The following is a 26,357-nucleotide window of genomic DNA, read 5'->3' as shown; positions in this document are numbered from 1 at the left end:
CCATGTAATTGGATGAACGATTTCAGGTCATTCGCCATGCGGTCGTTTGAGTTTGTTTATCGTTAATCGTCAAAAAATCCCTTAGTGTGGTAATGGTTAAAAGCGCTCCCAGACAGTCTTAGGATCTGCCTCTGCTGCACTGCAGGTGAGTTGATAGGTATCCATGACCGTGATGGGCTGGGTGAAAGGGGTGGTTGTGCTTATTCTTGTTATAGGAGAAAGTTGTACCAAGAAATGCTAATCCTATGGAAAAGTGTGCTATCTGTAAACGAATCTACAGTCATGGCCAAAAGTTTTGAGAATGACACAAATATTATATTTTCACATGATCTGCTGTCCTCTGGTTTTTGTGTGTTTGTCAGATGTTTTTATCACATACAGAAATATAATTGCAATCATATTATCAGTAACAGAAGCTTATACTGACAGGTAGAATGAGTTACTGCAGCAAGTCTATACTATTTGCAGTGATGACCCTTCTTCTTCAGGACCTCTGCAATTCTCCCCGGCTGCTCTCAATCAACTTCTGGACCAAATCCTGACTGATAGCCGTCCATTCTTGCACAATCAATGCTTGCATTTTGTCAAAATGTGTTGGTTTTTGTTTGTCCACCTGTCTCTTGATGATTGACCACAAGTTCTCAATGGGATGAAGATCTGGGGAGTTTCCAGGCCCTGGACCCAAATTCTCTGTTTTGTTCCCTGAGCCATTTAATTATCACCTTTGCTTTATGGCAAGGTGCTCCATCATGCTGGAAAAGGCATTGTTGGTGGCCAAACTGCTCTTGGACGGTTGGGAGAAGTTGTGCTTGGAGAACATTCTGGTCCCATTCTTTATTCATGGCTGTGTTTTTAGGCAAGACTGTGAGAGAGCCGATTCCCTTGGCTGAGAAGCAACCCCACACATGAATGGTTTCAGGATGCTTTACAGGTGGCATGAGACAAGACTGGTGGTAGCGCTCACCTCGTCTTCTCCCAATAAGCTGTTTTCCAGATGTCCCAAACAATCGGAAAGGGGATTCATCAGAGACCATGACTTTCCCCCAGTCCTCAGCAGTCCACTCCCTGGACCTTTCCCCCAGTCCTCAGCAGTTCGCTCCCTGGACCTTTCCCCCAGTCCTCAGCAGTTCGCTCCCTGGACCTTTCCCCCAGTCCTCAGCAGTTCGCTCCCTGGACCTTTCCCCCAGTCCTCAGCATTCCGCTCCCTGGACCTTTCCCCCAGTCCTTAGCAGTCCGCTCCCTGGACCTTTCCCCAAGTCCTCAGCAGTCCGCTCCCTGGACCTTTCCCCAAGTCCTCAGCAGTCCGCTCCCTGGACCTTTCCCCAAGTCCTCAGCAGTCCGCTCCCTGGACCTTTCCCCCAGTCCTCAGCAGTCTGCTCCCTGGACCTTTCCCCCAGTCCTCAGCAGTCCGCTCCCTGGACCTTTCCCCCAGTCCTCAGCAGTCCGCTCCCTGGACCTTTCCCCCAGTCCTCAGCAGTCCGCTCCCTGGACCTTTCCCCCAGTCCTCAGCAGTCCGCTCCCTGGACCTTTCCCCCAGTCCTCAGCAGTCCGCTCCCTGGACCTTTCCCCCAGTCCTCAGCAGTCCGCTCCCTGGACCTTTCCCCCAGTCCTCAGCAGTCCGCTCCCTGGACCTTTTGCAGAATATCAGTCTGTCCCTGATGTTTTTCTGGAGAGAAGTGGCTTCTTTGCTGCCCTCCATGAGACCAGTCCTTGCTCCAAGAGTCTCCCCCTCACAGTGCAGATGCCCTCACACCTGCCTGCTGCCATTCCTGAGCAAGCTCTGCACTGCTGGTAGCCCCATCCCGCAGCTGACCACAATTTTAAGAGACGGTCCTGGCGCTTGCTGGTCTTTCTTGGGTGCCCTGGAGCCTTTTTGGCAACAATGGAACCTCTCTCCTTGAAGTTCTTGATGATGCGATAGATTGTTGACTGAGGTGCAATCTTTCTAGCTGCGATACTCTTCCCTGTTCGGCCATTTTTGTGCAGTGCAATGATGACTGCACGTGTTTTCTTTAGAGATAACCATGGTTAACAGAATAGAAACAATGATGCCAAGCACCAGCCTCCTTTTAAAGTGTCCAGTGGTGTCATTCCAGCCCTGTCATCATCAACACCCACACCTGTGTTACTGGAGCAATCACTGAAACAATGTTAGCTGCTCCTTGTAAGGCCGGGCTGCAATGATGTTGAAATGTTTTGAGGGATAAAGTTCATTTTCTAGTCAAATATTGACTTTGCAAGTAATTGCTGATAAGCTGATGACTTTTTATAACATTCTGGAGTATATGCAAATTGGCATTTTAAAAACTGAAGCAGTAGACTTTGTAAAAATTAATATTTGTAACTTCTCAAAACTTTTGGCCATGACTGTATATAACCAAACAAAGACATGGTGAGTTTTATTTCTTCTGTACAAGAGAAGAGACTTATGTGAGACACTGTATTACTTTCACATTTAAAAGCATATTTTTCCCTGCTATCATCTGTATAGGCCAAAAGTGATCCCTGCTATCAACTGTATAAGGAGCTTCCAAGGAAAAAAGGTGAATTTATCCAGCACTTCCAAAAGAAAAATAAATGCTGCTAAAACTTAATGCTTTATTTCATCTTGATTAAAAGACTGTAGTGCACTACTGGGAGTGCGGTGGCTGGACGACGCGTTTTGCGCATGCGCGCTTAATCATGTCTACAAGCCACGACAAGATACGTAGGTTAAAAGACCAAGATTGGCCAATTGGAACAATTATAGTCTGTCACGTGTTTGTGAGCAAGTATTTCGTAGGATCGCAGCTGTGTTAGACTCCATAATTGCAAGCAAGTATGCCTTATGTTTAAAGCATGTAACATCTATATTTATACTTATACTTTTACTACCGTTATGTTCCCTTGTGTGTCAATATCAAGAATGCAAAGAAGTGTCTCGTGTGAACCAAGTCTCATGTGCCTTGTGTATATAAATGATCCGCACAGGTAATGTGCACTCTCAGATATCCAGGCTGCCACTAGCCCGTACACATGCAATAATATCAGAAAAAAGGTGCTGGAGTGCCGTATAATTGCATACAATGTTGTTTGTGTTTCCTTATATTTCAAACATGAAAGAAAGGTAGACTCACGTTTCAGTTGCTTGATTTTGTTCGTTTATTTCAAACGTTTCCGCATGGTGGATCCATGCTGGTAGCTAGTGGGCTCTCGCAGGTGTGCATAGAACGGAGTGGGCGTTCCTTACTGCCGTGACGCGACGTTTCGGGGCGGACCCCTTACTCATGCGTACTGGCTAGTGGGACGTGCTCCTTCTTATTCACCTTAGCCCGACCCTGTTCGTGTCGTCATTCAGACAAAGGTACAATTAAGGTTATTCTTAACATGGCATTACATTACATGCAAAAACATCATTGCTGACTGTGGATTCATTAGTTGATATAACAATCAGCACTTATTAGCGCTGTATTGGCCAAGCCTAAGATGTAAAAAGTAAAAAGTAAGCCGGGGCTCGATCTCCATGTATGTTACAAGAAAGATTTAAAGCTACATATCTCATTTAAGCCTTGTGGTTCAAGGCTATTTAAGGTCTTAATCCAATAACATTCTCGCTGTAACAACTTTTTCCTCACTTCTGTTTGTGTGCCTATTGTATTAACCTGTTCAAGAATCACCCATTTTAATTCATATACATGATGGCCCATAAGTTTAAAATGTCGGGCAACTGTTGTCTCACCGTATGTTTTTTCTTCTTCTTTGATGTCTTTTTTGCTGTACTTCCTTATCAATGCTCTATGCTCGTTGAGTCTAATTTTAATCTGTCTGCTCGTTTGCCCTACATAACATTTACCACAGGGGCATTTTAACATGTATATGACATTCTGGCTATTGCATGTAAAATAACCCTTATGTGCAATAGTGTGTCCTCTTGTGGGATGTTGTAAATTTTCACCTTTTATGATTGCTGAGCAATTTTGGCAATTTAAACATGCAAATGTGCCTTTTTTTCTGGTACGTAAGAATCTCTGTGTGCTGATCTGTTTTTTCTTTATGTCTCCCCTTACTATATGATTAGCTATAGTTCTTCCTTTCTTCAGGGCAAATGTCGGTGGTTCCTTAAAAATCTTCCCGAACTTGGGGTCTTTTTGCAACAGTCCCCAATATTTAGTGACAGTTCTTTTGACCAAATTAGTGTGACAGTCGTACTTAGTGACAAAAATCAATCTTTCTCCAGTTTTTTGTCTCTCCTGTGTGGGTTCTTGTTGTATTCGTTTAATCTGTTGGTAATTATATCCCCTTTGTATGAATTTTTGTATCATCCTATCTTTATTATTTAATTTTTATTTTTCTTCGCTAACTATTCTATCCACTCTTCTTAACTGACTTTTTACTATGCTTTTAAACACTTGTGGTGGGTGATGGCTTTGTTTGTGTAAATAGTTGTTCCTGTCCGTTGACTTTGTGTAAAGTGTAGTGTGTACTTGCCCTTCATTAATCGTTATCTGTACATCTAAAAAATGTATAGTTGTAGGGTGATATTCCATGGTGAATTTAATGGTATTGTGACATTGATTAAGGTCTTGAACAAATTGCAATAAGTTATCCTCGGAGTCATACCATAGCATGAACACGTCGTCCACATATCTGAACCAGGTGAACGACGTGTCCATGCCAGGGCGACTCACGACATACATTCTCTCAAAAATTTCCATAAAAATATTTGCCACGCTGGGGGCTACGGCCGATCCCATCGAAACTCCATATAATTGGAGAAAATAATTTGTGTCAAACCTGAAATAATTTTTAGACAAAGTGATGTCCAGTAGTCCCATAATGAAAGCAATCATGGCATTATCCATGCGTGGATCTTGATAAAGTAGATCACTTATACACGACATTCCCTCATCATGGGGTATGTTCGTGTATAAGTTTTGTACATCTAATGTACACAAAAATTTAACGTTGTGCATGGGCAACCTACGGACTTTATCCAAGAAATCTTGTGTATCACGTAGACATCTGGAGAATGTCCTGATGATGTCCTGTAAAAAACTGTCCACATATATTGCAAGGGGTTGGAGTAGTGACCCTGTGAGGGACACTATAGGGCGTCCCGGTGGTGAAGTCAAGTTCTTATGGATCTTTGGGGCTAGATATAATATGGGGGTCCTCGGTTCTTTTACCAATAGCGATTCAGCAGTTTTTTCACTAATCAGACCTCCTCTTATGGCTTCATTAAGATACTCTTCCACTTCGCTCTTAAATGTGTTTGTGGGATCACATCCAAGCGACTTGTACACCATTGGGTCCGCTAATTGTCTCCTTGCTTCTAACCTGTAATCTTCTTTATTCATCACTACGATGGCCCCTCCCTTGTCAGCTTTCTTAATGACCAGGGAGGGGTCATTGGCCAGTTGACGCAATGCTTTGTATTCGGCTTTAGTCAGGTTAGTTTTTATGTTCTTATAACTATCCCATTTTTGGTCAATTTCAGCCATAACTGATTGTGTGAACACCTTCAGAGTGTCATTATCCATAGCTGGATCGAACATGCTTCTTGTCCGCAATTTAGATGGTACTCTGTCTATAAATGAAAGAGATTTATTATCTTTCCATTTTACGTCAAAAAAATGCATCTTTAGTCTGATCAATCTGCAGAATCTAAAAAAATCTACTTCAAAATCAAATTTGGACAGTTCATATGATGGAACAAAACCTAATCCTTTATTTAAAACTCTTTGTTCTATTGTAGTAAGTCGTCGGTCTGAAATGTTGACTATCAGGTCATTATTTTTCTCTATTTTTTCTTTTTTACTTCCTTTTTCTTTGCTGGTAGTTTTTCTTCCTCTGCATTGCTGCTTATTTCTGAACTCGTTCCTTCTTTGTTGGTGTTTTTCCATTTGTCCTTTTTGTCCTTGACGTTGCCTAAAAAACCTTTCTGTTGTTTTTGTTTAATTGGTTTGTCTTCATCTGTTGAGGTGGCTATGGGTGTGGACAAGTTATCCCCTCTATAGTTCACACGCGTGCGTCTGGAGGTGCGTCTCTCCTCGGCCCACGTGTAAACCCTATTGAACAAATAATCTTTATTATCTCTTTCAAATTTTTGTAGTTTATTCTGCAGTATGGTGGCTTTAAGTTTTTCCATGTTGCACAATAATGTACTCTGAATTTTTTCACATTCATCAGTACTGAAATTTTCATTTATTTTTATCTCTAGTTGTCGGATTTCCTCTCTTGTTTTTGTAAGTGACAGCTGAAGGTGTTTCACAGTCAGCAACATGAGATCTAGTGAGTGTCTGTTATTCATCGCGTACCAAGTTTGGTGGTACACTGGATCGTCATGCAATAGTATTGGGGTGAGATTACTTCTTAACCCTCGCGGGATTCTTTGTAACTTCAGGTATTCGGTCAATGTGGAGGCATGTAATGATTCACTGACCTCCTTTTTTTTTAAGTTTTTCTAGCATTGACTCATAATTTAGATGGCACTGATCTTTCAGTTCGGCAAGTGTTAACCCAGCTGTTGTGGCTTGTGTTAAGATCTCCGCCCTTTCGCTCTCCGTGAATGCAAACACCTCGGCCCTCTGCTCCGTTATTTTTCCTATGGCTTCAAAAGCCATGTTCACACGGTAAAGTGGGAAATGTCCATATCAAGAATGCAAAGAAGTGTCTCGTGTGAACCAAGTCTCATGTGCCTTGTGTATATAAATGATCCGCACAGGTAATGTGCACTCTCAGATATCCAGGCTGCCACTAGCCCGTACACATGCAATAATATCAGAAAAAAGGTGCTGGAGTGCCGTATAATTGCATACAATGTTGTTCGTGTTTCCTTATATTTCAAACATGAAAGAAAGGTAGACTCACGTTTCAGTTGCTTGATTTTGTTCGTTTATTTCAAACGTTTTCGCATGGTGGATCCATGCTGGTAGCTAGTGGGCACTCGCAGGTGTGCATAGAACGGAGTGGGCGTTCCTTACTGCCGTGACGCGACGTTTCGGGGCGGACCCCTTACTCATGCGTACTGGCTAGTGGGACGTGCTCCTTCTTATTCACCTTAGCCCGACCCTGTTCGTGTCGTCATTCAGACAAAGGTACAATTAAGGTTATTCTTAACATGGCATTACATTACATGCAAAAACATCATTGCTGACTGTGGATTCATTAGTTGATATAACAATCAGCACTTGTTAGCGCTGATCGAGATCGAGCCCCGGCTTACTTTTTACTTTTTACATCTTAGGCTTGGCCAATACAGCGCTAATAAGTGCTGATTGTTATATCAACTAATGAATCCACAGTCAGCAATGATGTTTTTGCATGTAATGTAATGCCATGTTAAGAATAACCTTAATTGTACCTTTGTCTGAATGACGACACGAACAGGGTCGGGCTAAGGTGAATAAGAAGGAGCACGTCCCACTAGCCAGTATGCATGAGTAAGGGGTCCGCCCCGAAACGTCGCGTCACGGCAGTAAGGAACGCCCACTCCGTTCTATGCACACCTGCGAGTGCCCACTAGCTACCAGCATGGATCCACCATGCGAAAACGTTTGAAATAAACGAACAAAATCAAGCAACTGAAACGTGAGTCTACCTTTCTTTCATGTTTGAAATATAAGGAAACACAAACAACATTGTATGCAATTATACGGCACTCCAGCACCTTTTTTCTGATATTATCCCTCGTGTGTCAAAACAGCCCCCCGATCCAATATATTTGGAATAGTGAACAGTACATGTTTATGATACTTGTTCACACTATAAAAGCGAACATTGTTGCAATTGCGTTTTGTATATATGCGCCACGCTCTCCTCTTATAGCAATATAAGTTGCTATGGATCGGGGGGGCTGTTTTGACACACAAGGGAACATAACGGTAGTAAAAGTATAGGTATAAATATAGATGTTACATGCTTTAAACATAAGGCATACTTGCTTGCAATTACGGAGTCTAACACAGCTGCGATCCTACGAAATACTTGCTCACAAACACGTGACAGACTATAATTGTTCCAATTGGCCAATCTTGGTCTTTTAACCTACGTACCTGGTCGTGGCTTGAAGACATGATTAAGCGTGCATGCGCGAAAAGCGTCGTCCAGCCACCGCACTCCCAGTAGTGCACTACAGCCTTTTAATCAAGATGAAATAAAGCATTAAGTTTTAGCAGCATTTATTTTTCTTTTGGAAGTGCTGGATCCATTCACCTTTTTTCCTTGGAAGCTCCTTATGTCAGTGGGCCAAAGGGTTATTGTTTATTGTGATCTGTACAACAATAAGGACCTTCTCTTTCTCTCTACCTATCTCTGAGCTTCTTTCTCCTGAAGAAAGAGGAACTGATCCGGATTGAGCAAAGTTGCTAACAGCCAACATACTCTATCTCGCAGTGCGGGTGTAACCAGAGAACTGTGACCACTCTGCTCAACTCGGGTAACAAGGTCTGGGGCTTGCGTCACCCTCTAGGACTGGTCGCCCAACACTGGTGGGCAATAGGTGGTGCAAAGATCAAAGAGTCAAAATATGGGCACAAGTATTCTATCTACTCTGAAGTATTCTACTTCTAAAGTTCCAGCAGAGCAGAGTGGGTTGGGACTCTCTCGACATGCTGCTCTCTACTTCTCTTAAATTACTCTACTTCTCAGCACGCAACCAAGCCAGCACAGCTATACTACCTCTCAAGCTCTCAGAACAAGTCTTGTCAGTCCAAAGTGTGTTATTAAGTCAGAAGTCTATTGTATATCACTGTATCAAGTATTCCTGTAGTAAAGAAGAGTTTATTGTAAGGGGACTCAGTGATTCTTACCTAAGCACCTACACCGTAACAGCACCTTCTTTGGGTCATCTCCCCTTTCTGTGGGTGGCAGTACAAATAGTCCGGGTGGGTCACAACTCCACTCCGGACCACCATGATAAGCGCCCAAGGGACCCCCTCACATCCTGGCAGGTCACTGACCACAGGGGAAAGGGTATAGCCAGCCTATCTAAAATAAAAGCAGGTGTGCCATCATACCTGTGTGCCCAAGCGGCATTGGTGTCACAACAACCTAACATCTGGCTGAGCTATTCCCCAGCCAACCACCACTGTAGTGGAGTCACACTTCACCATCTGGCAAGTGACCGGTCAAGACTCACAGCAGTGCACACCACAGCATCCTGGGTCGGGTAGGGGAGTTCAGACCCCACTCTAAACCGCCGCGATCCTGGCTGCTATTAATAGCCCAGGACTGTGTCCGCTAATGAGCCATTTAGATGCAGCTGTGAAAGCTGCTTCTAAATGCCTATTTGTTCCCATGGTGATCTAGTGGATCATGCTCTATTATATACACAGCATTGATCTCAATGGGAGATCAGTGCTGTGTATATAGAAGTCTCCCAGGGGGATCAGTGCAATACATAGATATCTTTATGAGAGATCGGTGCAGTATATATGTATCTCTGATAGATCAGTGCTGTGTATATAGAAGTCCCCCAGGGGGATCAGTGCAGTATATATGCATCTCTATGAGAGATCAGTGCAGTATATATGTATCTCTATGAGATCAGTGCAGTATATATGTATCTCTATGAGAGATTAGTGCAGTATATATGTTTTCATGAATAAAAAAAATCCCCTCCCCTAATAAAAATTCAAATCACCCCCCTTTTCCCATTTTATAAATAAATAAACATATTTGGTATCACGGCGTGTGTAATCGCCCGAACTATTAAATTATCACATTCCTGATCTGGCACAGTGAATTGCGTAAGCGCAATAACCTGCCGAAGTGCAAAATTCTTGTTTTTTTTTTTTGTCACATCAAATACAGAAAAATGTAATAAAAAGTGATCAAAAAGTCGCATATACGCAATCAAGGTACCGATAGAAAGTACAGATCATGGCGCAAAGAAAGACACCTCACACAGCCCCATAGACCAGAGGATAAAAGCGCTATAAGGATGGTCACAGAGCAATTTTAACCCCTTAACGACATCGGGCGTAAACTTACGCCCTCGCGCCCTGGTACTTGGCGCGTCAGGGCGTAAATTTACGCCCGATGTTTCCCCGATCGCTGCGTGTTCGCACACAGCGATCGGGGAAGATGGCCTGCTATAAATCATAGCAGGCCATCTTAGCTTCACGGCACGGGGGGTGGTTAACACCCCCCGTGCTTACGATCGCCGCTATAGGCTGATCAATTCAGATCAGCCAATAGCGGCGATCGGAACCTTTCCGGGTCATCGGCGACCCGATAACCCGGAAAAAAATGGCGGTCGGTGCTGTCCGAGGACGGCACCGACCGCCATTACTGTAAAAAGTAATGGTGATCGCCGTGCCACCGGCCCGATCGCCGTGAACGGCCGGCCGGCCGTTCACGGCGATCGGGCCGGTGGCACGGCGATCAGAGTCCCACAAAATAGTAAATACCTGCCCCTGACCCCTCAGCTAGGTAGCCGAGGGGTCCAGAGCAGGTATTTGTACATTACTCACCTGTCCCGGGCTCCTGATCGGCGTCTTCCGGGTTCGCGGCGTCCTCGTCTTCGTTCGGGTCTTCGGCTTCTTCCGTGACGTCACGTTCGGCTTCTCTCGGCTATTTTCGGCTCCAGCGTCGGCTTTTTCCGTATTTTGCGCTCTGCTGCCCTCTAGCGGCTGATATGTGTAATACACTTATCAGCAGCTACAGGGATGTTCAGAATGTAGAAAGTTTTTTTTTTTTTTTTTCAAATTTTTTTTTTTTTCTATTTTCCGCACCCTATCGCCGCTGAGTGTTGATCAGCATCGCACGAAAGTGCACTGCTAATCAGCAACTCCTCCTTTTTGGCGTAGGGTGTTTTTTTTCTATATTCTACTGCCACGGTCTGCTGATAAGTGCCGCACATAAGTGCGGCATTTATCAGCAACTCCTTTGTTGGCGTAGGTTTTTTTTTTATACTTACTGTAAAAAAACACGTAAAAAACACTACATTACACCACACTACATTGAATAAAGTTTGACACTACACCACTACATACCCCATATACTAGTCCCCATATAAAGATGGCCCCTAGGGTGTTTTCGGCGTCAGAGGGATACGTTATTATTACCTCCGACACCGAAACAGCCAGTGAGGATGAATGGGGGGATCCTTCTTTCCTCCATTCATCCTCATCATCCTCATCATCCAATGACGTATCTGGGGGTAGCGTAGCGTACGCTGCCCCCCAGACACGTCTTTTCCGCCAGTACCGTCCCAATAAGAGATGACGGTATGGAGTGAAATTCTCCAAACTCTGTGAGCGTACCTCAGGGTACACTTACAGATTTAGGGTACGTGCACACAGCGGAATGGCGAAGGATAACCCTTCTTCTATTCCGCAGCTGGCACCCGCCGGCGGACTGATGCGGGCGCATGTCTCCACCCGTGTCATAGACTCCATGTTATGCATGGGCGGATTCCATCGTCCGTCCAAAGAATGAATACGTTGGACAGAGAGCGGAATCCGCCCGTGCATAGAATGGAGTCTATGACACGGATGGAGACGTGTGCCTGCATCAGTCAGCCGGTGGGTGCCAGCTGTGGAATGCACGAAGGGTTATCTGTCGCGATTCCGCAGTGTGCACGTACCCTTAGAGTGTATGTAGGAAGGGACACCCGAATCCAGCCCCCGATGGGGGGGGGCCCCCCCCCCCCCCCCATCCTCGGAACAAGTGGGAAGATCGTCCGGGAACTGATCTTCCCACTGCTGGATAAAGGTCACCACCTGTACGGGGATAACTTTTATACCAGCACCCCCTCTTCTGGTCCCTCGCTGCCCGAGCTACTGTAGCTTGCGGCACGATCCGAACATATCAGAAGCCGTAATAGAGCCCTAATATTTAGCAGCCATGGAGCGGACCCAGCGCTTCTGGATATGAAGGACCCCGTATCGCACCAGGAGAACATTTTCCAGGTGACGTCCCCCACACTGGAGAAAGGGAGACCCCAGAAGAAGTACAGAGTGTGGCGTAACAGGGGGATCAGGAAGGACGCCATTTTCCAGTGTGACACCTGTCCTGATCCCCCCGGCCTCTGCATACTGGATCGCTCCAAGGCGTACTACACGTCATTGGGGTTCTACATTATCTATATTCTGTCCCTTATTCCTATTTCAGGGGTCACGTTGATCCAGGGATTATTCTGATCGCCATTATGGAGTCGGGAAGGAATTTTTCCCCTGTGATGAAGCTACTGTCGTCTGCCTCACGAGGGGTTTTTGCCTTCCTCTGGATCAACACAGATTGAGTTTGATGGACACCTGTCATTTCCAACCTTATAAACTAATAATTGGCCTAATACCCCCAAATAAATTAGAATTGTCCCTTTTCCCCAGCTAAGTAGGTATGGCCGCCATTCCCATTAGAGGATGCCATGATGCAATTATAAAGCCTCTGTGCGGCCAGGACAGTAGAAACCCCCCACAAGTGACCCCATTCTGGAAACTACACCCGATAAGGAATCTAACAAGTGGGGCAGCGGGGATATGGCCCCCTGGTGACGGCCACATTTGGGACGTGAAAATGAAAAAAATTGTATTTTTTATTTTCTCGGCACATGTTCTACGTAAGTGCCCGTCACCAGTGGGGTCCATATGCTCACTGCACCCCTTGTTAGATTCCTTATGGGGTGTAGTTTCCAGAATGGGGTCACTTGTCAGGGGTTTCTACTGACCTGGCAGCACAGAAGCTTTGTAATTGCGACATGGCCTCCATCCTCCATTCCAGCCTCTAAATGGCGCTCTGTCCCTTTGGTGACTTGCCCTGTGCCCATATAGCACATTATACCCACATGTGGGGTATTTTCGTACTCAGGGGAAACTACCCTACACGTTTTATGTTCATTTTCTTTTTTAACCCCTTGTGGAAATGGAAAAAAATCAAGGCTAGACCAACATTTAGTGTAATTTTTGTAAAATTTTTACTCTAAATCATTAATCTTGTCATGATTTTTTAATTTTCACAAGGGGTTAAAAGATAAAAAAAACATTTAATGTGTAGCGCAATTTCTCCTGAGTATGGAAATACCCCACATGTGGACATAAAGCGCCATGCGGGTGCAGGGTAAGCCTCCGAAGGGACGGAGCGCCATTTGGTTTTTGAAGGCTGGATTTGGATGGAATGGATTTCGAGGGGCCATGTTGCATTCAAAAGGCCCCTGTGTTGCCAAGACAGTTGAAACCCCCCACAAGTGACCCCATTATGGAAACTGCACCCCTCAAGGAATGTAACAAGGGGTGTAGTGAGCATATGGACCCCACTGGTGACGGACACAAATGTGGAACAATGTGGCGTGAAAATGAAATATTAAATTTTTTACACTATAATGTTGGTTTAGCCTTGAATTTATCATTTTCACAAGGGGTTAAAAGAAGAAAAAAAACAAAATGTGTAGAGCAATTTCCCCCGAGTCCGTAAATACCCCACATGTGGACATAAAGCGCCATGTGGGCGCAGGGCAAGCCTCCGAAGGGAAGGAGCACCATTTGGATTTTGGAGGTTGGATTTGGCTAGAATGGATGATGAACGTCATGTCGCATTTACAGAGCCCTCGTGCTGCCAAAACACTGGAAACCCCCCACAAGTGACCCCATTCTGGAAACTGCACCCCTCAGGGAATCTAACAAGGGGTGCAGTGAGGATATGGACCCCTTGATGACGGGCACATTTGTGCCATGAAAGTGAAAAAATGAAATTTTTCCCTTTCACGTCACATTGTTCCACATTTGTGCCCGTAACCAGTGGGGTCCATATGCTCACTGAACCCCTTGTTAGATTCCTTGAGGGGTGTAGTTTCCAGAATGGAGTCACTTGTGGGGGGTTTCCAGTGTCTTGGCAGCACGAGGGCTCTGTAAATGCGACATGGCCCTTGAAATCCTTTTCAGTGAAATTCAGCTTCCAAAAGCCAATTGGCGCTCCTTCCCTTTGGAGGCTCGTCCTGCGCCCCCTTGGCACTTTATCGCCACATGTGGGGTATTTCCGTACTCAGGAGAAACTGCGCTACACATTTTTTGTCTTTTTTTCCCTCTTATCCCTTTAAGAAAATGAAAAATTGAAGGCTAGAACAACATTTTAGTGTAAAAAATTTTTTTTTCTTTTTTCAAGCCATATTGTTCTGAAAATCTGTGAAGCACCTGTGGGGTCCAGATCCTCACCGCACCCCTTGTTACATTCCTTGAGGGGTGTAGTTTTCTAAATGGTGTCTCTTTAGGGGTGTTTTTTAGGTTTTGGCACCCCAGAGCCTCTGCCAACCTGAAGTGGTACAGTCAGAAATGACCAAATATAACGGAGGCGTTGAAATTCACTAGGCGCTCCCTTATATCTGAGGCTTGTGGTTGCGTCAAATAGCGCAATAGGGTCACATATGGGGTATTTCTATAAACTGCAGAAACGGGACAATAATTATTGGGGTGCATTTCTCTGGTAATAGGTTTATGATTATGAAAAATATTGGATTACAATAAAATCTCTGCACAGAAAATTAAAATTTTCAAATTCCTTACACACTTGGCTTTTATTTCTGTGACTCCCCTAAAGGGTTAAAACACTTTCTGGATGTGCTTTTGCAGAGTTTGGGGGGTGCAGTTTCTGAAATGGGGTGCTTTGTGGGGCTTTCTAACATACAGGCCCCTCAAATACACTTTAAACCTGAACAGGTCCCTAAAAATATCTGATTTTGAAATTTTACTGAAAATTTGGAAATTTGCTGCTAATGTTTTAAGCTTCCTATTGTCTAAAAAAAATGAAATATAGTTTAATAAATGCCGCCAACATAAAGTAGACATGTTGCTAATGCTATTTAATATATAATTTATGTGGTATAACCACTTTCTGTATACGCAAAAAAGTTTCAAAGTTGGAAAAATGCATTTTTTCACATTATTTGGTTTTTTTTCATAAAGATTTGTTATGAGTATCGACTCCAATTTACCAGAAATGTAAAGTACAATATGTCACGAGAAAACAATCTCAGAATCAGCCGGATAGGTAAAAGCATCCCGAAGTTATCAATGACTAAAGTGACAGGTCATATTCATAAAATTTGTCTCTGTCATTAAGGCCATTTCAGGCTCTGTCCTTAAGGGGTTAAGGAGCATTTAGATTTTTTAAAAGGTTTTTTATTTTTTAAAAGCCATCAAATAAAATAAAAAGTTATACAAGTTGCATATCGTTGTAATCGTATTGACTTGAGGAACGTAGGTAACATGTCAGTTTTACCATAGGGCAAATGGTGTAAACACACTCCCCCCCCCCCCCCCCCCCCCCCCAGCCTCAAATAAAAAAAAATTGCATTTAATTTTCATTTTCACTGCTCAAATATTTTTTTCCCGGTTTACCAACATATTTTATGGAAAAATTAAGTCTGTCATTCCAAAGTACAATTAGTGGCACATAAAATAAGTGTTTGTGTGGGTTTGTAGGTGAAAAAATGGAAGTGTTGCAGCCCTAAGTTGGAAGGGAAATTTAAAATGTTTATTTTTTTAGCAGATAATCCATTTTAATCCATTTTTTTCCCTCTAACACAGCAAATACTAACTGAGAAATACAACTCTCTATTTATCCCCCATATGTGGCCACAGTGTGTCACCTGACTCAACCACAGGCCGCAGACATGACAAGATCTGGGGAATTTTGAGGCCTTTTTTTATTTCAGGTTTTTATTGCTTCCTATTCATTGTACAATACATTACATATGATGTTATTTTTATTCGTCAGGCCGGTACGATTACAGTGATATCCATTTTATATAGTGTTTTTTATAGTTAATGACATTTATACTATAAATACTGTTTGTCTTGTATATTGTAAGCGCTGTAATATTTAGATTTTTTTGCCAATGGAGTTATGTGAGGGCTTTTTTTTTTTGCGGGCGAAGTTTTTAGCATTACACCTTTTGGGTACATGTGATAACTTTTTCTATATTTTTTAGGGGGCGGAATTAACAAAAATAAATTTCATTTTGGTTATTTTTTTATTTATTATGGCGTTATTTGGGTGGAATAATTAATGTAGCAGGTTAATAGACGGGGGCATTACGGACGTGATGATACTAAATGTATGTATCTTAGGATCCATTTACACAGAAAGATTATCTGACAGATTATCTGCCAAAGGTTTGAAGCCAAAGCCAGGAACAGACTATAAACAGAGATCAGGTCATAAAGGAAAGCCTGAGATTTCTCTTTTCAAATCCATTCCTGGCTTTGGCTTCAAATCTTTGGGAGATAATCTTTCTGTGTAAATGGACCCTTCCTTTAGCGGGACCATTTATAAAGGGGGGGATGTGTATATTTATTTATTTAAATTATTTATGTATGTATTTTCTTTTTACTTCCTCACTTATATATAATGCATTACAGCACATGATCTGTGTTACACTGACAGCTCATACAGTACATATACAATCAGGTCCCTGATCGTCAGAAACTGAGCAGCGTCTGGGTTGCTATTGGGGGGGGGGGGGGGGATGATCCAGTCATTGCAGGAACTACCTGCCTTTCATGACGTTCCTGGAACGTCATTTTGCAGCAAGGGGTTAAACAATAAACAATTTTCTGATGACACTGTCCCTTTAAGGGATGCCACAACGAAGGGGTACCCTGTGTTATGGTCATGTACGTCCATTCAGGGCTTTTGGCTTCAATGTAAAACTTTTTTTTACAATTGTTGGAACCCTTCCCAATTCAGTGGTCCCCACACCTGGTGTTATTGTTTCCGATCGAACATCGGGAATTGTAAAGTTCGATCGAACTCGAATCTTCTTGAACCTATGTCATTTGATTCCTAATGCCTTCCGTGGGGGAGGTGGAGCAAGCCCAAGTTCCCCCTGGAAAAGAGGGATACAGCCTAGATAATAGGTCTCCACCTTCCCCACAGAACTGGAAGGCATTGGGAATCAAATGACAAAGGTTCGAGTTCGATCGAACCTAACAATTCCCGATGTTCGATCTTCCCTAGTCAATAGTCTCTTTCATTTACGTACAGACCTTTCTGCTGCAAGCATCTACAAGCACATTTATGTCACAGTGGGAACCCTGGCACCCAGACCCTCACATGAGCTGCTCAACCAGACGTAGAGCACCAGACAATAGGCGATTACGTGACTGCCATCCATATGGAGATCACTCTTCAAATCCTGAAGGATCATGGCTTCCTAATATATTGGAAGACGCTGCATCTTATCACAGAAAATTCACTTTCTGGATTTTGTACTGGACTCCACTCAGATGTCATTGACTTTATCTCAAAGATCGGGTATGAAGACTTTATTCTTCAATGGACAGGCCTTTGTTGAGTCAAGATCTACAGTGTTCACTTTATTCAGGATGGCTGGAGAAAGGGATCTTGTTTATTCCTCAGAGGAAGATTGTCACCATGACAGATGCCTCCTCTTGGGCCTGGGGCATACATGTTGACAATAGAGATGATCGAACCTCGGAAAAGGAGGAGCGTGCCCAGGGACTGCCTGGAATTCCAGGATTTAGCCTAGGTAATGGGCGAAATCACGGAATTCCAGGCGGTCCCCGGCAAGTCTCTTCCTTCCCCACGGACCGCGAAGGCATCAGAAATCTAATGCTGAAGGTTCGGGTATGTTTGAGTTCGATCGAACCTAGGATTTTCCGAGGTTCGATCATCTATAGTCGACAACAGCTGAATGCAGCAGGACTGGTCCCAAGTAACATGTTGAGAGATACATGTTGAATTGCAAGGAACTCTGAGCCAGCTCAAACTGGCTCTAATGCATTTCCAACATATCCTTCTCCACAGAGATCTAGTCTGACAATATGGCCACAGTCCATCCCTCATGAAGGAGTGCAAGTAGATCTTCAGCAGCGCACATAAGGAGCAGCAGATTGGCTCAGCAAGAATTGTTATCTTCCAGAAGAGTGGACGCCAAATCCATAGATCTTCAAGTTGATAACTCAGACGTTCGGAGTCCTAGACATAGATGTGTTTGTCTCCAGGGACAATGCAAAGCTTCAAAAATGTTTCTCCCTATATTCCGATCAATCCATTAGTCTGGCATTACATCTTGGGATCTGCATGTGGTGTTAAAACATTTAGTTGTTCCACCTTTTGGGACTCCAAAGAAGGAAGGCAGTCTTCCTAGTTGCTATCTCCTCTGCTTGGAGTATAAGGGTATGTGCAAACTACAGAATCCCGACGGAACACCCGCTGTGGATTCCGCAGCTCGCACCCTTTCACGGACCGATTCCGCAGGTTCATTCTTCGGGCGGATGGCAGAATCTGGAAAATTATAGAAAGAAGCCTATGGAGGCAGCGGAGATGTGTGGCTGACAGTGTCCGTGAGCGACTGCAGAATCTGTGGCGGGTGTTCCGTTGGGATTCTGTAGTGTGCACATACCCTAAGTGAGCTGGAAAGCCTTGCTATCTAGGGAACCCTACCTAAGGGATATGGTCTCTCTCTGCGCCAGGGTTTCTTTCTAAAGTGTCTTCTTAATTCAATATGACCCAAGAGATAATTCTATCAGAATTCGCCATCGATTCTGGATATTAAGAGGGGGTCTTGTGCTGTGGTAAGAGAGTAAAGACACCTAGTCTTGTTGAACAGCTAATGCCCCTATTCCACGAGTCGTTTGTAGGAGCAAACGAGCGCTATTAGCGCTCGTTTGCTCCTCGTTCCCCGCTCGCTGCCGCCGCTATTCAACGCGGCGTCAGCGAGCGGGTGAGTGCGGGAGGGGCGGCGGGGAGCTGCTGGGGGGGCTGCCCGGGGGATCGCTGATCGTCCGGGCAGCTCATAGGATATAGCAGCATCTGCTGCCGACGGTCCTATTCAACGGAGCGACGGCAGCAGATCGCTGCTATATCAGTCGCTTGTTTTTCAACATGTTGAAAAACAAGCGACTGCAACGATCAGCCGACATGAACGATGTCGGTTGATCGTTGCACTCTACTCCACGGGACGAATATCGTTCGTAGCGGCCGTTATCGGCCGAATACGAACGATATTGCTTCTCTAAACGACCCGTGGAATAGGGCCTTAATCTTGCATTACACTTGCAGATCTAGAGGTCACAGATCAGATTATCCAGATGGAATAAAGACTAAAGGTCTAGTGCATGGTCTCCAAACTGCGGCCCTCCAGCTGCTGCGATACTACATTTCCCACCATACCTGGACACCAAATCCAAAGCTTTAGCTGTCCAGGCATAATGGGAATTGTGGTTTTGCAACAGCTGAAGGGCCGCAGGTCTAATGACTACTACTAATCAAAGCCTCTCCAGCCTCCTTCCAGGGGACGTAAACTTAACCCATTGTTGTGCTGCCTACAGGCTCCAGGAAATAAACACTTCAAGTGATTTTTGGAGGAACATTAATAATGTAACGACACTGAAGCTTCTTCATACAAAAGCTCGGCCAATCAGGTTTATTAATCAGTGGGTGAAAGAAAGGTATCATGGAAAGATCTGAACATCTTCTATATTTCTATTACAAAATGTTATCAGAATATACAAATGTGACAATTAACAACATGTCGGGTGGAGCGTATAACATGCTGGAGGGCAGGAGGTCATGTCATCATTAGAAATGATCGAACATCGGAAAATCATAGGTTCAATGGAAATCGAACATTCTCGAACCTGCCGCATTTGATTGCTGATGCCTTCCTGGTCCGTGGGGAAGGAGGAGACAGTCCGGCTACCGCCTGGAATTCCAAGATTCAGCCTAGGTAACCCGGGCTGTCTCCGCCTTCCCCACGGACCAGGAAGGCATCAGCAATTAAATGCGGCACGTTCGAGAATGTTAGAGTTTGATCCAACCTACGATTTTCCGATGTTCGATCATTCGTAGTCATTTCATCAATTGTCTCATCTATGACTTGGATATACATTCCCTCTATCTGCCCACATTTTAGTGGGGGATGAATTCTAGGAACAAGGTGATCGCCATTAGTGACCAAGTGGGAAGGTTCTGGAAATGAGCACTGACCAGCAAGAGCCCTCAAAGGGCGCCAAATGCATGAAACACTGCAGCGGTAAGTCGCCTGCCCGATCCAGCACTTATCCGCTGGCTCCTGTGTCACAATGGATGCAGCCACTAAGCAGTGTCAGAGGTCACAGACCATACGAGGGGCATCATGGCTCCCAGCACTGAATGGTAAAACTAGGGGTACGGCCCATGACCTCTAATGCCGCTTATTTACTGACTGGAGCTTCAATGAAGAAACAGCACAGGATTTCTGAGGTTACTGCTGCTTAAAATACTGCTAAAAATGTATATGTTAAAAAAAAAAAAAAAAAAAAAAAGAATTACACATATAAATCATCACAACAACTTCTACCTTGTGTGACTCCTTTGATGATCCCCAAGTCTGGCTTTAGTTATAAAACATTTCCCACATTCTGCACATGAAAATGGTTTCTCTCCTGTGTGACTTCTCCTATGTTTAACTAGATTTGATTTGTTTGTAAAAGATTTCTCACACTCTGAACAGGAATATGGCTTCTGTCCTGTGTGAATTCTCTCATGTGTAACAAGATTTGATTTATCTGTAAAACGTTTCCCACATTCTGAACATGCATAAGGCTTCTCCCCAGTGTGGCTTCTCTGATGTGTAACAAGACTTGATTTATTTATAAAACATTTCCCACATTCTGAACATGAATATGGCTTCTCACCAGTGTGAATTCGCTCATGAGTAATGAGATTTGATTTACTGATAAAACTTTTCCCACATTGTGAACAGGAATATGGCTTCTCCCCTGTGTGAACTCTTTCATGAGTAACAAGAGTTGACTTTTCTGAAAAACATTTCCCACATTCTGAACATGAAAATGGTTTCTCTCCAGTGTGAATTCTCTCATGAGTAATAAGACTTGATTTATTTATAAAACATTTCCCACATTGTGAACATGAATAGGGCTTTTCTCCTGTGTGAATTCTCTCATGTGTAACAAGACTTGATTTTTCAGTAAAACATTTTCCACACAGTGAACATGAAAATGGCTTTTCTCCTGTGTGAATTCTCTCATGTGTAAGGAGATTTGATCTATCAGTAAAACATTTCCCACATTCTGGACATGAATATGGCTTCTCTCCTGTATGAATTCTCTGATGTTTAACAAGATCTGATTTCAGCATAAACTGTTTTCCACATTCAGAACATAAAAATGGTCTTATGCCCCTGTGACTTTTCTGATGATCCATGAGCTTGGCTTTAGTCATAAAACATTTCCCACATTCTGGACATAAATGCAGCTTGTCATGTGACTGACTTTTTCTGTGTGCAAACAGATCTGAGTTTTTTGTAAACTGTTTTCCGCATTCACCACAATGATGCATTTTCCCTCCTTTGCAAGGTGTACTTGTGGCGAAGATCTGTGATTGGTCAGGAGACAGTTCCCTGTGGCTGGGAGGGTTATATGATCGGTCTGGACGTAACATAAGGGTGAGAAGGTTTTCTCCTGAGGAGCGCTGCCTGGGATTCTCAGCTTCCGCTTTATTCCTCAGGTTTCTTGCACTTTGATTTTCTGCTGGAATAAAAATGTATTTCTTATGTTTTTCCCCCGACCACAATGTAACCGACGTCCTCTGCTTCCTGCTGGGGAGACATGCGGCTCTGGGGTGCAGACCAGACGCGCATCCAGCAGGACGGAGGCAAGATTTTTCCATTATGTTTATCATATATATTTTTTATTTACTGTGGATAACATGAAAAATATCATATATACCTGCAGCCTGATAAAGCTTGGTCCCCATCATAAAGGGAATAGACAATAGCTGTTGTTGCATGAAAAATTGCATTGTTTTCGATGCAGAATGGCCGGAAATAATTGACAAGTCTTGACAAGTCAATTATTTCCACAACGGTAGCGAACAACGGACCATGTTTAATACATTTTGTGAACAACGGCCAATGTTTGCATTGAATTCAATGAAGTACATTTTTTCATGACAAGAACGGACATTGTTATAATTGCAAATAATGGCTGTTCTTAAAAATACAGTGTGTGAACATAGCCTAATAGCGCATTTTATAGCAATAAAGTTTGTGCATCTCTGTTGTGATGATCTGTGATCGGGATCGCCGTCCAATTGATGCAACAGCATAGTCAGAGCGCAGCTCAAGGATGATGCGCAGTGAGGAGCAATAAGGGACTGCGGCATGCACGGTTACTCCTCAGCCGCTCACTCAGCACTGTGGGGGGGAGACTCAGTGTACCTGTCATGTGGGAAAACTTTTCACACGTCATAGAGACAAATCATAGAGACGTCACACGTCATAGAGACAAGTCAAAAGTTTTGATGGGTTTGGGTCGAGTATGGGTCTGAGTGTTCCCACGCTGCAGTGCGCTCCGGGCTCAGAATAAAAGTCTATGGAGCCCAACTCTTTTTTTTCTCACACAGAGCGGATGCAGCGTGGTCGGCTCCCAGCTCGTTCTACCGATCGGTACAGGTGGGAACACTCAATGTGTCTCTATGACGTGTTAGAAGGTTTCCCAAACAACAGTGACACGTTACATGATAATGTATAATGCAAAAGGAATAATGGCGGTCAGGATGGGAGGATTCCTGCAGTGTGCGGTCTGCCGTATGTGTGCAGGACAGCAGCATATATAGGGTGAGAACCGCTGGTAGAAGATGTCAGCATGTCACCCGTCTAGAAACTGGAGAGGTCAGGGGGTAGAGATGGAGGGCGGTGAAATAAATCCGGAGGCCCAAGTGAGTAGCCGGGTAATGTACTTACAGGAACTAGAAAGGGATCCAAGAAAAGGAAGGACACGTCTGCTGTATAACCAAGCAGCACGCCAATCCAGGGGGGTGGGAGGGGGGGGAATGCAAGATCCTGCTCTCTATAACAGCCGGGAGAACAGCCCAACTAGTGGGGGGGAGGGTAATGTAGGTAGAACAGCTAGTAGTGGGGGGGATTCCATAATCAGGAAGACGGACAGAGTAATTTGGTGTCTCCCTGTGGATGTGGCTAACAACAACAGAATACACAGGAGGTAGAGGGCCAAGCTTAAGGGAATGAGCTCCAAGGTTGTATTCTCTGGAATATCAGGGTAACACCTCCCGACATCGCTACATACCTGGGGGGGTAACACCCCCCGACATCGCTACATACCTGGGGGGGGGGGTAACACCTCCCGACATCGCTACATACCTGGGGGGGGGGGGGTAACACCTCCCGACATCGCTACATACCTGGGGGGGGTAACACCTCCCGACATCGCTACATACCTGGGGGGGGGTAACACCTCCTGACATCACTACATACCTGGGGGGGGGGGGGAGAAGTAACACCTCCTGACATCGCTACATACCTTGGGGGGGGTAACACCTCCCGACATCGCTACATACCTGGGGGGGAGAGGTAACACCTCCCGACATCGCTACATACCTGGGGGAGGTAACACCTCCCGACATCGCTACATACCTGGGGGAGGTAACACCTACCGACATCGCTACATACCTGGGGGGGGGGGGGGGGGTAACACCTCCCGACATCGCTACATACCTGGGGGGGGGGTAACACCTCCTGACATGACTATATACCTGGGGGGGGGGGGGGAAGGTAACACCTCCTGACATGACTATATACCTGGGGGGGGGGGGGGGGGGGTAACACCTCCTGACATGACTATATACCTGGGGGGGGGTAACACCTCCTGACATGACTATATACCTGGGGGGGGGGGGTAACACCTCCTGACATGACTATATACCTGGGGGGGGGGGGGGGGGGGTTGGGGGGTAACACCTCCTGACATGACTATATACAGTGGGAAAAAAAGTATTTAGTCAGTCACCAATAGTGCAAGTTCCACCACTTAAAAGATGAGGGGCGTCTGTAATTTACATCATGGGAGACAAAATGAGAAAACAAATCCAGAAAATCACATTGTCTGATTTTGTAAGAATTTATTTGCAAATTATGGTGGAAAATAAGTATTTGGTCAGTAACAAAATGTCATCTCAATCCTTTGTTCTATCTCCTTTGTTGGCAATGACAGCGGTCAGACGTTTTCTGTAACACTGTTGTTGGTCTGTTGGCCCATTCCTCCATGCAGATCTCCACTAGAGCAGTGATGTTTTGGGGCTGTCGCTTGGCAACACGGACTTTCACCTCCCTCCAAAGGTTTTCTATAGGGTTGAGATGTGGAGACTGGCTCGGCCACTCCAGGACCTAGAAATGCTTCTTATGCAGCCGCTCCTTCATTGCCCTGGCGGTGTGCTTTGGATCATTGTCAGCCACGTTTCATCTTCAATGCCCTTGCTGATGGAAGGAGGTTTGCACTCCATTCATTCTTTCATGTACCCGGATCAGTCGTCCTGGCCCCTTTGCAGAGAACCAGCCCCAAAGCATGATGTTTCCCCCCCCCCATGCTTTACAGTAGTTATGGTGTTTGATAGATGCAACTCAGTATTCTTTTTCCTCCAAACACGACAAGTTTTGTTTCTAGCAAACAGTTCCACTTTGGTTTCATCAGACCATAGGACATTCTGCCAATACTCTTCTGGATCATCATAGTAAACTTCAGACGGGCCGGACATGTACCGGCTTAGGCAGTGGGACCCGTCTGGCACTGCAGGATCTGAGTCCCTGGCACTGGCGTAGTGTCTTACTGATGGTAGGCTTTGTTACATTGCTCCCAGCTCTCTGCAGTTCATTCACTAGGTCCCCCCGCGGGGTTCTGGGATTTTTGCTCACCGTTCTTGTGATCATTTTGACCCCACGGGGTGAGATTTTGCGTGGAGCCCCAGATCGAGGGAGATTATCAGAGGTCTTGTATGTCTTCCATTTTCTAATTATTGCTCCCACAGTTGATTTCTTCACTCCAAGCTGGTTGCCTATTGCAGATTCAGTCTTCCCAGCCTGGTGCAGGGCTACAATTTTGTTTCTGGTGTCCTTTGACAGCTCTTTGGTCTTCACCATAGTGGAGTTTGGAGTCTGACTGTTTGAGGGTGTGCACAGGTGTCTTTTCGAATTCGAACAATGATCAATGATTGATCTTTCAACAGGTTCATAAATCGTCGTTCGCAAAAATTCGCAGATCGTTCCGTGTGAACAGTCGTTCGCCGATTTAAGCAATGTGTGAGATAGGCTTTAAGCAATCGCAAAACGGATTTCCGTATGATATATCGTACTGTCTAAACGCTGATCGTTATGAAAACAAAAACGTTACTCCGACATTGTTAATCGTACGATCGGACGAATTATCGTTCCGTGTAAACGTAGCAAAGAGGAGACTCTTGAAGAAGTTACAGGTCTTACAAAATCAGACAATGTGATTTTTGGGACTTGTTTTCTCATTTTGTCTCTCATAGTTGAGGTTTACCTATGATGTAAATTACAGACGCCTCTCATCTTTTTAAGTGGTGGAACTTGCACTATTGGTGACGGACTAAATACTTTTTTTCCCCACTGTACCTGGGGGGGGGGGGGGGGGTAACACCTCCTGACATCACTACATACCTGGGGTAACATCTCCCAGCATCTCCTCCTTCACCTCACTCATACACGGGGGATCGCCCCTCATCCTCTCTTCTTCATCCTCCACTTTAATATTGTGATTTCCCTCTGGACAGTCCTGGGAATACAGAGGACGGGGACACCTCTCTGGTGGATTCCTGTCACTGCCTCCATCTGTAGGGAACACACAGGGAGACAATCCATTACACACTGCTACATGTCATCAGGAGCGGAGGATGGGAGGAGGAGGAGGAGCGGAGGAGGAGGATAAGGATGGGAGGAGGATCTAGGGGACCCTTTTACAACCAAAATCTTGCCATCCTTACACTGCTGATCGGCCTTAACATCCATGTCCTCTTCCCCGTCATCCATAACCTCCACCTTAATATCAATCAGATCTTCATCCTAAAGAGGTTAGAAAAAAAATTAACGTTTTAAGTAATTAATGGTGAAGACGATTTTAACGCCACCTACCTGCGGAGTCCCTGGGACATCTCCCTGTGCACAGTCCTGGGAATACAGAGGACGGGGACATCTCTCTGGTGGATTCCTGTCACTGCCTTCATCTGTAGGGAACACACAGGGAGACAATCCATTATACACTGCTAAATGTAATCAGGAGGATGGGGGGAGGAGGAGGATGGGAGGAGGAGGATGGGAGGAGGAGGATGATCTAGGGGCCCCTCCCCCTGCTCTCTAGAATCAGGAAGGTCTCCTCTTACCTTGTGCTGTGAGGCCGGGCAGCTGATCCTCCATCATGAGCGGCTGCTCCCCCCGGTACAGATCCTTGTGTCCTTCTACATACTCCCACTCCTCCATGGAGAAATAGACGGCCACATCCTGACACCTTATAGGAACCTGACACACACAATGATCACACAGTCATCCCCCCCAGCCTGCTGCCTCCTGGATTACTCTATCATCTCCCAGCATTCCCCAGTGT

The 26,357-nt window shown here is 44.8% G+C and overlaps 1 protein-coding gene across 1 annotated transcript in view; it reads right to left on the bottom strand.

Annotated features, from left to right (window-relative positions):
• Window positions 1–19,730: 19,730 nt before the first annotated feature.
• The window catches only part of LOC138786395 (oocyte zinc finger protein XlCOF22-like), a 41,360-nt gene continuing 34,733 nt past the window's right edge, over window positions 19,731–26,357 (bottom strand). The window contains exons 5-9 of the mRNA XM_069963386.1: window positions 26,137–26,272; window positions 25,889–25,980; window positions 25,741–25,819; window positions 25,418–25,588; window positions 19,731–21,473 (exon numbers count right to left, since the gene is read on the bottom strand). Of these exons, the coding sequence (XP_069819487.1) occupies window positions 20,278–21,473; window positions 25,418–25,588; window positions 25,741–25,819; window positions 25,889–25,980; window positions 26,137–26,272 (1,674 nt within the window). The 3' untranslated portion in view covers window positions 19,731–20,277. The remainder of the gene's footprint in view (window positions 21,474–25,417; window positions 25,589–25,740; window positions 25,820–25,888; window positions 25,981–26,136; window positions 26,273–26,357) is intronic.

Source organism: Dendropsophus ebraccatus, chromosome 3 (genome assembly GCF_027789765.1).
Source record: "Dendropsophus ebraccatus isolate aDenEbr1 chromosome 3, aDenEbr1.pat, whole genome shotgun sequence".
Taxonomy (NCBI): domain Eukaryota; kingdom Metazoa; phylum Chordata; class Amphibia; order Anura; family Hylidae; genus Dendropsophus; species Dendropsophus ebraccatus.
Note: the sequence above shows the minus strand (reverse complement) of the source record. Positions and strands in the feature narration are given on the sequence as shown.